Source organism: Rhododendron vialii, chromosome 12a (genome assembly GCF_030253575.1).
Source record: "Rhododendron vialii isolate Sample 1 chromosome 12a, ASM3025357v1".
NCBI lineage: Eukaryota > Viridiplantae > Streptophyta > Magnoliopsida > Ericales > Ericaceae > Rhododendron > Rhododendron vialii.
In genome coordinates, this window is record NC_080568.1 from 7,803,096 (window position 1) to 7,817,197 (window position 14,102).

At 38.2% G+C, this 14,102-nt stretch overlaps 1 protein-coding gene across 8 annotated transcripts in view; it reads right to left on the bottom strand.

Moving 5' to 3' along the window:
- Positions 1-14,102, bottom strand: part of LOC131310416 (DNA polymerase zeta catalytic subunit) — a 35,785-nt gene that overhangs the window by 16,015 nt on the left and 5,668 nt on the right. Inside the window, exons 6-18 of one of the 8 annotated variants that reach the window (XM_058337406.1) lie at positions 13,731-13,773; positions 13,354-13,422; positions 11,241-11,385; positions 10,944-11,108; positions 10,760-10,851; positions 10,254-10,685; positions 8,663-10,142; positions 4,254-4,484; positions 4,125-4,181; positions 3,674-4,050; positions 3,215-3,357; positions 1,983-2,571; positions 1,543-1,689 (exon numbers count right to left, since the gene is read on the bottom strand). In XM_058337406.1, the coding sequence (XP_058193389.1) occupies positions 1,543-1,689; positions 1,983-2,571; positions 3,215-3,357; positions 3,674-4,050; positions 4,125-4,181; positions 4,254-4,484; positions 8,663-10,142; positions 10,254-10,685; positions 10,760-10,851; positions 10,944-11,108; positions 11,241-11,385; positions 13,354-13,422; positions 13,731-13,773 (3,970 nt within the window). Of the gene's footprint in view, positions 1-1,542; positions 1,690-1,982; positions 2,572-3,214; positions 3,358-3,673; positions 4,051-4,124; positions 4,182-4,253; positions 4,485-8,662; positions 10,143-10,253; positions 10,686-10,759; positions 10,852-10,943; positions 11,149-11,240; positions 11,391-13,353; positions 13,437-13,730; positions 13,774-14,102 lie in introns of those variants that run through there. The other 7 variants (XM_058337409.1, XM_058337410.1, XM_058337407.1 and 4 more) reach the window with 7 other exon arrangements.

Sequence of the window (14,102 nt, forward strand, 5' to 3'; positions counted from 1 at the left end):
GACACTCTTCAGACATTTACTGCTACAACAAACAAATTAGGGATAATCTTTTCGTGCGACATTTTGCACATTAGTTGCACTCCACTTTTTTGATGCACCTCCATTTCCCAGGTATTTCTCATGAAGACTAATTAAATGCAAGATCCAAAACACTGTAACAGAAGAACTAAACCTAAGCCTTGCCTGCAACTTAAACACATGTCGAGGAAGACCGCCACTTCATTATCTCCCTCTCTTTGTATTCCAAAGGGAGAACCAGAGGCTAAGGTTGGAATACCCCAATCTAAGAAGCACAAAAGATTCTATGAAGGCAGCATGTCTGTTTGGGAAACGTATTGGACACCGAAAATCTTTGGACACTCCTAACACATGCTGGACAGTTCTCTTCGCTTTCTGTGTTACTTTTTAAAACCAGACATGCGCATGTAAAAAACCCCATAACAGCCATAATATGCAACATTAGACTCTTCAAAAAAAAAATCAACATGAGCATCAAACCACAAGCATTAAACATACCTCAGAATGGACCACAACTTCATATGGACCTAATCTTATTGTTCGATTAGTTAGGGTAAGAGTTTTCATAACCACTATAACCTTAAAAGGATCCCAACAAACTGATCCACTTAGTAAATGGCTGAATTAAAAGTGATTTTGGTGATCCATTTCGCACAATCTGACTTAATCCACATTATTATCATTAAACAACCGACATAAACACGTATGCTCTACTTTTTATCCCAACAGACCATTACACCACCACCCCCCAAACCCTCTCTCACCTCTACCATGGAACCAGTTGCTAATTTATCGTCATGTTTTAGTATTTCAGGTCTCCACTGGTAATGCACGAAGGCCATGGTTGAACTAGTTAAGAAGTGAGAGCTCAAAGACTTCAAGAGTAATTGGTGAACTTAAAGCAAGCATTACTTTTCAATGCCTACTTCTGCTGCTCTCACTCGGTGACAACCCTCCCTGAACCCCCAAAAAAGAATATTCTTAATAATACACCATTGAAGTTGGTAATTATCTATACAAAAATTATCGATGTTAGATTTTCCCTTTGCTGTTCTTTTATACCTTCCATTTCAATGACATTAGTTCAGCTTCCAAAATGACTGGAGATTAAGTAGTCATCAGATTTGAGTTCCGGTTACAAGACTAAGTTTATATAGTTCGGACATAAGGAGTAAAAATCAACAGGACATAAGGAGTAAAAATCAACAGATAGAAACTGGCCATTTTACAAAATTAGAACCAGCCTCTAGTAGCAGAATACTTTCTCCCCAAGCAAATTCAAAACTTTTAGATATCAAATATCAAGATAAAACCTCTGCAACTAGGTTTCTTACAACACCACAAATAAGAACAAGAGGTCATTGCACCCCACAAAGGAAATTATCAAAATAAACAGCAGATTGTTTCCAGAAATCAATCGAAATTGTTAACGAATCATGCATATGATGATTGCAGCAACATTCTCATAGTAAACAGGATAAATGCATCATCAGAAACCATCATAGTTAAACAGGAGACAAAAACCTGTTGGCTCCCAGGAGAAATGGCAACATAATTTTGTGTGCGCGCCAATCTTATAAGCATAGATTCAACACGATACTGTGAACCTCGAGAAAGAACAGAGAAGAAGTCAATCCCAAAGACACGGGCAAGTTCTGACGTTCGGTTTATCTGCAAAGTCATACACCAAGTAAGGTAACATTTTACTTTTCCACCCATACTGGCTAAACGAAAATGAAGAAAAGACGAGATATGCTTTCTTTCCACCACAATACGTAAAGGCCCTTGTTGATAATCATCAACATAGAATACTTAGCACCACAAGTGAAGAATGAGAAAAGAAGCATTTCTTATGTAATAAATAGTCTCTTATGAAGTGAGGCAATAATAATGTCCTATATATATATATATATATATATATATATATATATATATAGGGCACAACTCCTAAAAAAACTGCATACCATGTCAAGTTGATTCATTATCTCAAGATTCAGCTTCGCTCTATCCACAACATATTCAATGCATCGGTACCTTGCTCGCCCTGGACCGCTTGAAAACCATCTTGCCAATAGTTTACATTGAATATATGGAACTCTTCTCCTCAAAACAGCTTCAGCTACAGCTTCAACTGTGTACATGTTAAGCTTTAGTTCACCGCGCATCAGTCGCCAAACGTTGAGGACAACCCTACCACCAACATGGACACCACTTGCATGGGTCCGACCCCATTCGTCATCAATTATTAGATCTCCAAGTTGAATAGAATCAGAAACCAAAGGTTCTGGAAGCAAATTATCCAACATTCCTGTGTCAGACACACCTGACTCTCTGGCAGCAACCTTCGTTTCGGTTGGTGTGCGCGATATGCCAATAAGCAAACTGATGCCAAGATGCATCGCTCTTTCAGCCAGGTAGCCAAGGGAACTACCTTGAATATCCCAACCCATCAATATATCTGGATCAATGGAACGAATAATATTCATGAAGTGGCTGAATAGCTTCTCCTCAGAACAAGCGAACACTTTGCAATCTGATATTCCATCAGGATTACTGTGAACAGGAAAAGCATGAGAAGTGAGAACAATTTCACCCCATCATAAACACTGCAATTTTACCAATCTATTCTGTAACCCATTTTAGTTTTTCTCCTCTATAATTGTATATAAGCCCTCTAAAATTATTTTTAACCCTAATAATAATTTAGATTTCCGAATTAATCCATGTAAGTTGACCACTTGAAATTTGCATCTTTCTAAGAGCCCACTTTAAGTGTACGTAGCACTAAATTTTTGCATCTTCCTATTACTTTTATTGTTGTTGCTTTATATCACACCTTGTGTAGCACTAAATTTATGCACAATGTTTTCTAGCATCAAGTCGTGATTCCAAAAGCGCAACTCAACTGCTGCCAATATTTATAAGTTCTTCCTACAGTCTACTTTTAATTTCCACAATTATCTGGTCGGTCTATACATTTTTCATCGCAATAGATTCCAACAGCATGAGACATATTTCATGTCAAGTTCAACATCTATTCGATAAAACAAACCCAACCCTAGTAGACCTCATGGTTTTCTGTTGAAAACTCGAAGGTGACCCACCATACATAGCATTAACAAAACCAAGTTCGACACAAGGACTCAAATTTGAAGTCAAAACCAGCCAAAAGAACAAAAGGAGGAAGAAATAATACCTTTGATCCTGTTCAGTATTGCTTCGCAAAAGCACGTAAACATTTAGCTTGGAATCATTGTCTTCCTGAAAAGCAAGAACTATGACATTAACGGCATCAAAACGAGGGTCGGGTCGTAACTCTCCTCTAGATTCTGCTTGAACCTGAAAACCAGAATTGCAACCCATCGAAAGCTCAAAATCTAGTTACCTCAAATGTACACAGATACTAAGAAAGCAAAGCTAGTTCATATCAAACAAAAAAACATCTAACACTAACAAAATTTCAAGCAGATGATAAGAAACTACTAAAGAAGACACAGGCAAGCAGAGAAAATATTATGTAAGAAGGCCTTTTTAAAAACTTAAATATCTCAGTAAGTCTGAAAGGTGTGTGAGAAATGAATAGACAACGTAAACATACTTTCGGAGTATTTCATTATTGTTTGATTCAAGATAGGAAGAAGCATTTTTCAAGTACCTCTACACTCAGCAATGTTAGCTGCTGACCCCCACCAAAACTTGCTGGATCACGGAATCCAATTTGGCTTACAGGAGTTGGCTTTGATTTCCCATCTGGGCCAGAAATCTGAGACATATCCAGCAAGCAATCAGAGCATTCTTTTCCTTTCGTAGAATGGCTTTCACTACGATATACTCCATTGAGATCTCCATGGGCCTGTTTTCCTGTCACTTCCTTTACTAAAGGATTCATCTCAGCATTGAGATCTCCACGGATTTGTTGTTTTAGTTTACCCAGAATAGGAGACTTGACAGATACCGAGCCGGGTTCTGGAACAGGCTTCCCGCAGCTCTCTACCCAAGAACCTTGTGAACCGATCTGACTGCCAGAGGAGCCTGATAGGAGACTTTGGAAGTCACAAAAAATCTAAGGAGTTTTTCTTTCCACTCAAAGAAAGGAAATACTTTACCTTTTGGGGATGATGGCTCCATAGAGGCAGCATAATAGTTTTGTCCTGAATCACCTACTGTTTACCAATTAGTTGAAAAATGCAAGAATAAAATGAATGACAAGCTTGTTCACTAGTTTGAGACAATACCTGAGTCAACGTGCAATAGCCATCTGGAAACACTGTCTACAGACGGAGGTGAAACCACAGGTGTCAACATGTACAAGTAAGATCCATCATTTTGATAGTGGGTAGGCACACCCACGACACGTTTGTGAGGATCTAAGTCATTATTTGTTGAGCTCTTCTTCTGCACCTCTCCATCTTTCAAGCAGCTGCTCTCAAAAAAAGGAAGGATTTCATCTACAAGTTTTCTCTGAACTGCAGTTGTATGACAAATAAACATTGTCAGTTAATAAACACAGAAAGAAGAGACTACAATGTCGACAACAATAACCTGTTTAGTGATGTAGTGGCTTCAAATAAAGTGCTTTTCAACAAACACCATTATAGAGGTTTGTTACTGTTCATTTGAAGCTTCTTGTAACAACTTTCACTACCGCTCATCTAACAAAGCCCCACCTTACTGCTTCATTCAAGGAATTTATTGGTGGCAACCCTCTAAAAGCGAAATTGCATTAAAGATGGAATCAAACTTAGCATGATGCAATGTGATGGCGTCAAAAACTCTTTCGAGTTGAACACACCGTAACACCAAATATGGACTTCTAATAAAATCAAAGCACCATAACGAATAATGGTTGCAGGCTAACGCAGGAGCTTTCAAGTACAATCGAAAGTCACCAAAAGATTGTAAAACGGTACTGTGAACTTCCCATTTGAGAAGGCATTGTGCCATAGTGTTTACCTGTTCTCCAAGTAATGAAAAAGAGGAAATAGAGAACAAACAATGACAATTGTCCTTCGCGAGAGTGAGAGATGGTAGCCAGTTGCGTATCGACTTCTTATTTGGCTTTGTTTTCTCTTCTATTATTCTAAAATACAAGTCAGATGACCTTTCATCTCTTTGGAGCTGACAAGTTATGGTAGCCAGTTAATGACTAACGTAATAAATATCGAATGGCTAAACAACTAGATAGGAATCGGAAACCTTACACAAAGGCTACCACGTCACACAACTGTTAAAAATAGTTTTGGTCTTAAGTAAAATGCTCATGGTAGTAGTTATGGTCATTTGACAATTATTATCACTGCATATGCCATCAGCGTATCTTACCTAAGTTTTATTTGTTTCCAGATCTGAAGTTATTTTTGGTAATTTATGTCTTCACTAGACAATGTCATAAGGATACATGGTTAGTGTTCTATGAGATCTGTAGTCATAGCAGACAGTCGACAACTCAGTATATCACTATGCAGCCTCTTCACGGAGCAAGACCAGAACTTGGAGAACTTGATTTTGTAGTATGAGGAAAATGCTAATGCCAGCCCCATGGGTGAAGCTAACCCTTTGCAAAGGTGAAACCTAAAGAGCATAGACAAGATTCTTTATTTCCAGCAATTACCAAAACCATTGCACATTGCAACCAAAATGTAAAGAGAGTATTGCCGGTAAGAAAAAAAACCTTTTAAGAGAGTATCTTTTAACCCTTGTCTCTTTACCAATTACTCCCTTATAATCTCTATTGCAAGATTTAATCCTAACCCATAGTTGGGATGGAGGATTTTGGACTTTCTAGGGGAAGTGAGAATTTGGAGGTGATTTTTGCTTGGATTACAACTGTAGGAGAACAAAGGAAGGGTCAGGGGAATGGAGGGGAAAGAGTACAATCATTTTTAGCACTTCGCTTCACCATCAAAAGTGGGAAGAGATGGAGGGGAAGTACAGTGATACAAATTATGACATTGTAACGAAAAGCATTTACAAGATAAATAACACAAGATTTCCAAGATAAAGGTAATGTAAGTAAAATCATATCATCCCCTTCACTTTCCTTTCGCAATTATTGGTAAACCAACCACAGGGAAGGAGACACAATCCTCCCTTCTTCATCTTCTTGTAAATCAAACAAGTGGAAAGAGTGTCTCCTTCCCTTCCCCATCTAACACACACTTCCTGAGGTCTATGTCTATCAAAATATCAAGAAACAAACCCTCACAAGCAAAATCTATTGCAAAAGGAAAACTACTTCAATTTCACCACAAATCCAAAACTTGGCTGCAGCCCAAACCCTTACACACATTTCTCAGAAAATCCTGCAGGCTGGGTTTTTTATATCAAACCTTACTTTGGCAACTGGTTCTTCATCGACAAAACCTGCAACCTTTCATCTGTCGAGTAAACAAAAGCATCCTATATGCCCTGAGATCTCCATCTAAAGTAATAACTTCACAGGCGTATTAACCCCTATATCTGCTCACACCACCCTCAGTCACAGACACCTAATATAGTTGTGGGTCGTAATGATACAGCACTTTTATCCTGTGAACTGTTCACGTCAAGAATGGAGTAAGGTGTTTGCTATATTAACCAATCATCCTCTTCAATCCAATTTCTCTCTCTCTCTCTCTACATAGGTTGCATTTATGTTGCCAAATTTTTTAATGTTCTAAACCATACAAAGTTGCCTTCATAAAGTCACATGAGAAAAATAGTATGAGGAAAGCAACTTCCTGTGCAATCTTCTGCAGAGATCACATTCTCAATCTTAAAAAGAAGTCCCAGAGTCTACAGTACTGAAAGTAACAAAAAGAATGAAGGAAAAATTACTGGTAGTGTTTGGTTGAGAGTTTAGTTTAGTTTCGTTTTAGTAGTGGGTAGAGAGAGAAATAGAGTAATGATTGAAGATAGGGGTAATGATTGGAGAGAGATAGAAAGAGATGTGAAAGTAATAATTGGAGAAATAGGGTAATGATTGGAGAAAGAAGTAGGGTAATGATTGAAAACAAAACAAAAACCAAAACTAAGTTGAGAACCGAACAAAGCCACTATATTTTCCCGTAGAGCACGCAAACAAGGGCATTAGGATTCTTTATTTGGGGGATGTAACAACAAAATAACAAAGAAGACGGACAGTCTACCAACAAGCATGAAAAAACTACCCAGACACTTTGACTAATATAGTTTAGTGTAATTACTACCTGTTCAAGATTCTCTGTCGTATAAGCTTCGACAGCAATTGATACCGAAGTGCAGCAAGATTAGTTCCAATCAGAACATAAAATACGAATCATATTATTTTAACTACAACCGTTTTAGTAGTACATCTAAACAAAGTAGATACGGGATATCTTGTACACTGAAATTAGCAAGATCATCTCAACAAAACAAGAGTTCATTCCAGCAGCATGGTAGGAAATATGATCTTAATACAAGAAAAGTAGCTGTGCCGGAGAAATCAACGACAAAATCAGATATCTCTTCACAACCATATTTCTGGTTACATGCCCTTTCCCTGTTGGCCATGCTAAAGACAGTCCAACAGGGGGTTGTTAAGCCAGGAAAATACCAAGAAAATATGGCAACACACATTTCCCTAATGGCTTTTTTCTTGCCATCAGTCAATTTTTCTACCCACCTAATGAACAAATGTAAAGAAAAGATACGTAGAGTCCCAAGGCACTTGACGTATAACAAAAGCACTTTCCTTCCGTACATTCCCAAGGACTTTTCACCCCCCCATCAAGGCTAATAACCAACTGCTAGCTGCGATTAGCTTTCTCCTCTTTTATAGCTAACACACTTCTATTGGGTTTGTGAAGTATGATTCGGTTTGGTTTGACACTTCACAAATTCTGACCATGTTCCACCGAAACAAGGTTATTACAGTCATTGGTGACATGAAACGTTAGGATATCTACGCAGCAGCTGTTGTACCCTATGCTCTCCCCTTCATTCGATGCATAGTAAAAAGTTGGAGTGAGACGTGGATGTACATGCACCCAATTGGGAAACCATGCAAATCTTTGTGCCGTGCTTGACGTGAACCCAATTGGGAAACCATGCAAATCTTTGTGCTGTGCTTTCTTTGAGTGTTTTTGCTTGATTATGCATGATTTGATTGTGTTGTGTGGTTTTGGGTCGAATCCACAACATCAACAACTAAAGGAATAAATGAAATTTCATAGTATACTACAAGGAAAATAACAAAAAAAATACTGAGAAATTAGGAAGTAGAACTAGACCCAACTGTTACTAATAAAGTTAAAATAGGCAGATCAAAAAAAATAGTTAAAATAGACAAACAGAAGACCTTTTTTTTTTTTTGGAGCAACACAGATTCAGACGATTGAATGTTCTTAAAAACCAATCTCCTAGATACTATCATTAAAGCTTCATATCTTACACCAGTGGCCAAAAAAATAAGTTTCTTGACTTCAAATTCCAGCAAGATGTTAAATACAATCAAAGACAGCATCATTATAACCCTCCACATTCATGCATCATTTTTATTGATGTCCACGTGTAGTGAGTGAGATTCCAGGTTGGGCGGACATAGCTGTTTCAACTGCTATAATAAGATTATAAGGATGAGATTTATTGCTGAAACATAACATAAAAGCAGTAAAAAAAATGACTTAAAGATAAGGCAGGGAACCTGATATTCCTCCATAACTTCCCCCTCCGTCAAGCAAAATGTGTTGGAGAGTATTAAGGTCCACCATGGGGGGTTTCCTATGAAATGTCATGCCAATGAGTTCCATTGGATTGGTTCCAACGTCAATAGTAGAGGAAATCGAACTGATAGGCACAGATAAGTCAGCAGCTTGTCCATGCTGTCCTCCACCACAATTCTCAAAGTGTAAAATGGTTGAGTCAGATGTGGGCTCCTTGACCCCAATGTTTGTAGATGGTGTTTTAGATAGCTTGGGTATCAAGGTTTTTCCATCCTGGGCATTCTTAGATACACAATCATCTACACCTAAAATTTCCTTTTGAAAAGAAGCAGCAGACAAACTACTTTTACCAGTACTGTCTCCTAGCTTCAATCTCTCATTATCACATAGTTTGTCATCATTATCAAAAATCTGCATCTGAAAACACAAATCTGGTCGTCCAACGCATGCCTCAGAAGTTATGCGTTCCTTAAAATCAACACATTCCGAGTCTCCCATACCATCATTCTCACAACAGGCTACAGAAATATACGAATTTTGATTCGCAGAAGTAAAAAACTCTGATGGATTACTAGAAAATGAGGTGGTAATTTTTGTAGAACCACCACATGCTTGAGCGGTAACGTCATCAATGTGATAGCTATGTCTAACATCATGAGCTATGGTTGCCTCTGTTCTTGGAGAAAGCTCAGAGTTGGCAAACTCCTGAGGCCTCTCATCCTGCCCACAATTCTGTATCATGTGATCTTCTAAGGGTTTTGGGTAGTGTTGTTCCTCCTCCAAAGAAGCATTTCTGACCATTCGTTTTCTCCTCATCAAGTCACGCACAGAGGATCCAACTAGTTTACTTTCATCCTGGGCGTCATAAACATCTCTGTCCGCCTGATTTCCAGATCCAGAACCTGTAAACTTACCTTCTACAGTTTCTGTGCAGCATCTACTAAAAGGTTCGAGGTCAACATTAACCTTTTGAGTCAAGGAAAAGGGTAAAGAACCCCATAATGGCTTTCTTTTCTTGCTTTTATGGGTAAAGCTTGAGCCAATTCCTTCCTGTTCATCGTCTTGAGGGAAAAGCTCAATTTCATTGCTCATTTTTACTTTCGATGACTTACCAGCAGTAGGAATTGCGATTTGATCATCAGCGGACCCATCCACTTGGGGAATTATGTTCTCCCGTGAAGGTTGTCGTAGATAATAATTATGATCAGCAGAAGAAGATCCCCCCTTCAAGTCTTCAAAATTATTTGAATGGTCAACAGAATCAAGAATATCTTGACACTCCTGTTGGGATTCACTCTCAAAATCCATATTAGCTTTTTCCAGCACCTTATCCATCGTTGTTGCAGGCAACAAGGGAGTCAAAATGGATTCACATGCAAGCTCATCATCGGAGTTTATATCTTCTGCAGCCTGAGAGGAGGCAAGCCAACTTAGAAGCCTCAATGCTTCCTTCTCCATGACCTGAAGAAAGAAATGAAAAGACTTTCACAATGCTTGAAAATATTCCAATAACTCACTTTCCTTGCAGAATAATCTGAGGGGGGGAAAAGTGAGCAACTTCTGGAAAAATACCTTCACATCTGAACTTCCAATAGTTCGAGATGTTTGAATGTCATCTGCGAGCAACAGTTTGGGACATAAAGCTTTTCCATTTCCCGGTATGTTAACATTGTCTTTGCACAGTAACCCCTGTGGCAACATCATCACTGTTTCATTACCTGCTATCAAACGCTTCAAAACTTCTCTGCCTTCGTTCTTCATGTCACAAAGTCCAAGTTCAACCTTCTTTTCCTCATTAGGTGAAGGTCTTATTAGCTCTACATCTCTCTCATCCTTCTCTAATGGAGTGCAAGATAAATCATTTTTTGATTCATTACACATTTCCATTAGCTTATTCTCAAATTCAAGCCCATGCGAAAGTATCCTCAAAACATCTTCTGGAAGTGGTTTCCCAGTATCAGAGAGAAATACCGCATCATGCATCCCAGTCCTTTCATATTCCTCCTATTACAAGAAAAGTAAAGTTAACCCACAGACAACACTATGGACAAAACAGCACATATAAAAGACATGCACACCTCCCAAATTGGAATTAGCGACTGGACCATTTTCACTTCTGAACGGGTTTGAGAGAGAGATGAGTACATTTTGAACTGCTGATTAAGTATATCTGCAAGACCACATGTTAAGTCATTTCAGCTTGGAATCCACGAAGGAACAAATGCGAAAATCTCAATGGCAAATTTGTGAAGCCAAACAAACCCTCAACAGTAGTGTCACCCTCAAGTTCACAGGTACTTTGCCGTTTAACAAGATGAACATCCTGAAAGGATGAACCGAGGTGGCTAGAAAACTCCCACATCCAGCCATCTGGAATTGTGGAGGATATCCAAATCGGTGAATGAAAAGCTGAATTGCTGTTTGAATCTGCCTAATGATAATTTCCACATCAGAACACAGAAATACTCTGCATGCAAGGTAAATGGAGGCACAAAGCTACCCTCCAAATGTTTCTAGAAATGGAAGAATTAAACACAAAAAGAATAAATGAATTGAAACCTGAAGACACGTATGTGGATTTATCTGACACTGCTTCGTTTTCATTGTAAGCATCCTTCCTCCGGGAAAGAGCATCTGGTACTGGATGTCGGAACTTCATTTTTGATACATGTAGATATCCCATCCCATATAAATTGTAGTCAACCTATTCTTGCAAGGAGAGGAAAAAAAAACACATAGTGACATAAGAACAACACAAAGTTTACAATTGCATTACAAAATAAACAAATAAGTCGTCAATTGTGACTTAGCATTTGAAGGTGGTTTTACCTGACCTAGATCTAATAGAGAAGCATAACTACAGATGACAGAAGAGAAGTACAACTTTCTTTTTAATTCCTTTTCCAAAATTCAGTCGGGTCCTTAAGTCCATCCACAACCAAAAAAAAAAGGCCACAATATCAACATTTATGGCACTGAAGGCCAATTACAAAAGCTATCAGCAGATTGGAGTACGATGTCTAAGAGCATCCACACACATGAATGCCGTTTTGCCATGGCCATTCTCATTTTTGGACAATGAATAGTGTCATTTTGCCAAAAAAAATGGCAAATGTTCTTCTATTTCTTACAAGCCCTCTCTATCCCTCTCAATCTCAAAAATGGCATTTTCCAAATTTGAGAGAATTTTGGTATTGTGGGTGTGCCACCCAATTTGCCATTTTTAAAAAATGGCAAGGAATGTGGCCAAAATGGCTCACCGGAGAATATATCTTATCCTAACAAACCTTTAAAAACAATTCCCTGCCACATATTAGGAAATATTCTCAAGAGTTCTTCATAGAAAGAAATAGTCATTCCGCATATACAACACCAATTTCATCCACTGTAAAATGAGGACATGTACTACACCACAATAGTTGAAAATAAAAAGAATTGCTCAAGGTTTGGCAAAATTGCATTGAATCCTTCTATGCTTATTTTAGACAGTTGCAATTACATCAAGTACAGAACAGGTTTCAAGATGGAAGCATTGCTAACTCAAAGATACCTTTAAGAGCACAAACTAAAGATTTAAAAGTCAAAGAACTTCCTCGATACTGAAACAACGTTCAGTTTCTTAGTACAAGTCACACTTACAAAGCAACTTACTTATTACAATTAGGACAGACCAAGGTATGACAACTTTTTCGACTAAGAGGAAATAACAATACGAGACACCTGCTGCAGTCAGAGACTCAATGGCAACACAAAATGGCAACTGCTCGGCTAATTGGTTATCATCTTGCTTGATGTGTTTCTACTCAATTTCCAGGGCTGCAATCGTTATCCTTGATGTTAAAAGGACATCTTGACTTTTCTGCATAATGGCATCATTGGATGGATCAACTTATAAGGCCTTGTTGCAGCCACATGGAACAATATGAATCACTTCCGCTCCCTTTATAAGTCTTAGGCAACTACCTTTTCTTAAGTGCTTATAGAGCCCAGAGCTTTGCTTTCACTAGAGTGATGTACCAAAAGACAGTTTTTTCATCTGGGTGGAAGTTCAACCCTTATTCCCCCAATGTCTTACCTAAAAGGGTCTTGCATCCCACCTCATAAATTCGCTTTCCAACCAAGTCTCTATCTATCCATTTCTCATTATGATCCTGAGACCTCAATTTGACCAATTTGATCCAACTTTTGGACCGTTGCTTATCATTAGGGTAGAAGAGAAATCAGTAAAGAGAATCACCTTACAATCAAATTGCCATGGTTGCCCAAACAAGAGGCGAAAGGCAGCAGTGTGTTATAGGTACAACATCGCAACAACAAAAAATGTGACAGTCAAGGTTTAGGGCCTGAGGCGTAGCTCCAAATGAAAAGACTTTTTGACTTCTTTCTTGTCCGATTGGAAATACTAGTACAGACTTACCATTTGGTGGATTTGATTCTATACTCATCTCATAACTATTGTATGTCACCCCAATTGTTAATCTGGTCATTTTAATTTCACAGTAGTAGGTCTTGTATTTTGCCTAAGCTAGCTGTTTTGCTATGGAGTTGGAATTTCAAGTGAATTTTCCAGAATACTGTGGGGATAAGGTTTGACTTAGCCTGATTTCATTTTCCCTGGTGAGACTATGAAAGTAACTATTGGATTCCACGTAAATACTAAAATCGTAATTACCAGGAACTGGAGAAGAAAGGGAATATGTGATTCATGGGGTTGTAAACTCCTCTCTAGAACGTCACCTCCCTGCAAAACAATGGCTTAAACCCATGGGTCATGAGATCACATATTTATCTACTTCTATTATCTGATTTTCAAAACACAGGCAAACTTCACAAATTTAAATGGACCCACACGCATAACAAGAATGAAGAGAATTTCTTGAATGAACAAAATCTCTGGAGTTAAAACACATACAGCAAGTGCTGGTTTTTGAAAAGAATGAAACAGAAAACAAAGGCTCCCTTAAACAGTATACGACCAACATAATATGTATAAACTCCAATAGATTCCAAAAAACTATTAAGCATTGGTGAGAAGCACATTGAGCATACCAGGAGAAGATTTGCAGCACGAGAGACATCATGTGGATAATAGCTTAAAATTTAGTCAAGGTGTTCCATCACATGTTCCAGAATATTGTTAATATCCTCGCCAAATGATTCAAGGAAAAATGAAAGAAAAAAAATATACTCTCCGGAGCTTGCAGCCTTACAATGATATCTAAAAGTGATAAAAGTAACTGAAGTGAAAGAAAATAAGATTCTCCAGATATAGCCTGGAGCCCTACCAAAAGGAATTGTAATGCCATAATACATCTAAGAGCTAAAAAAACATCGTCAAGGGTATGCTACGAAAAAAAGAACTAAATTTTTAGTCCACATAGGCAAAAATTATCGAATAACCTGGTAATAACATCAGACAAG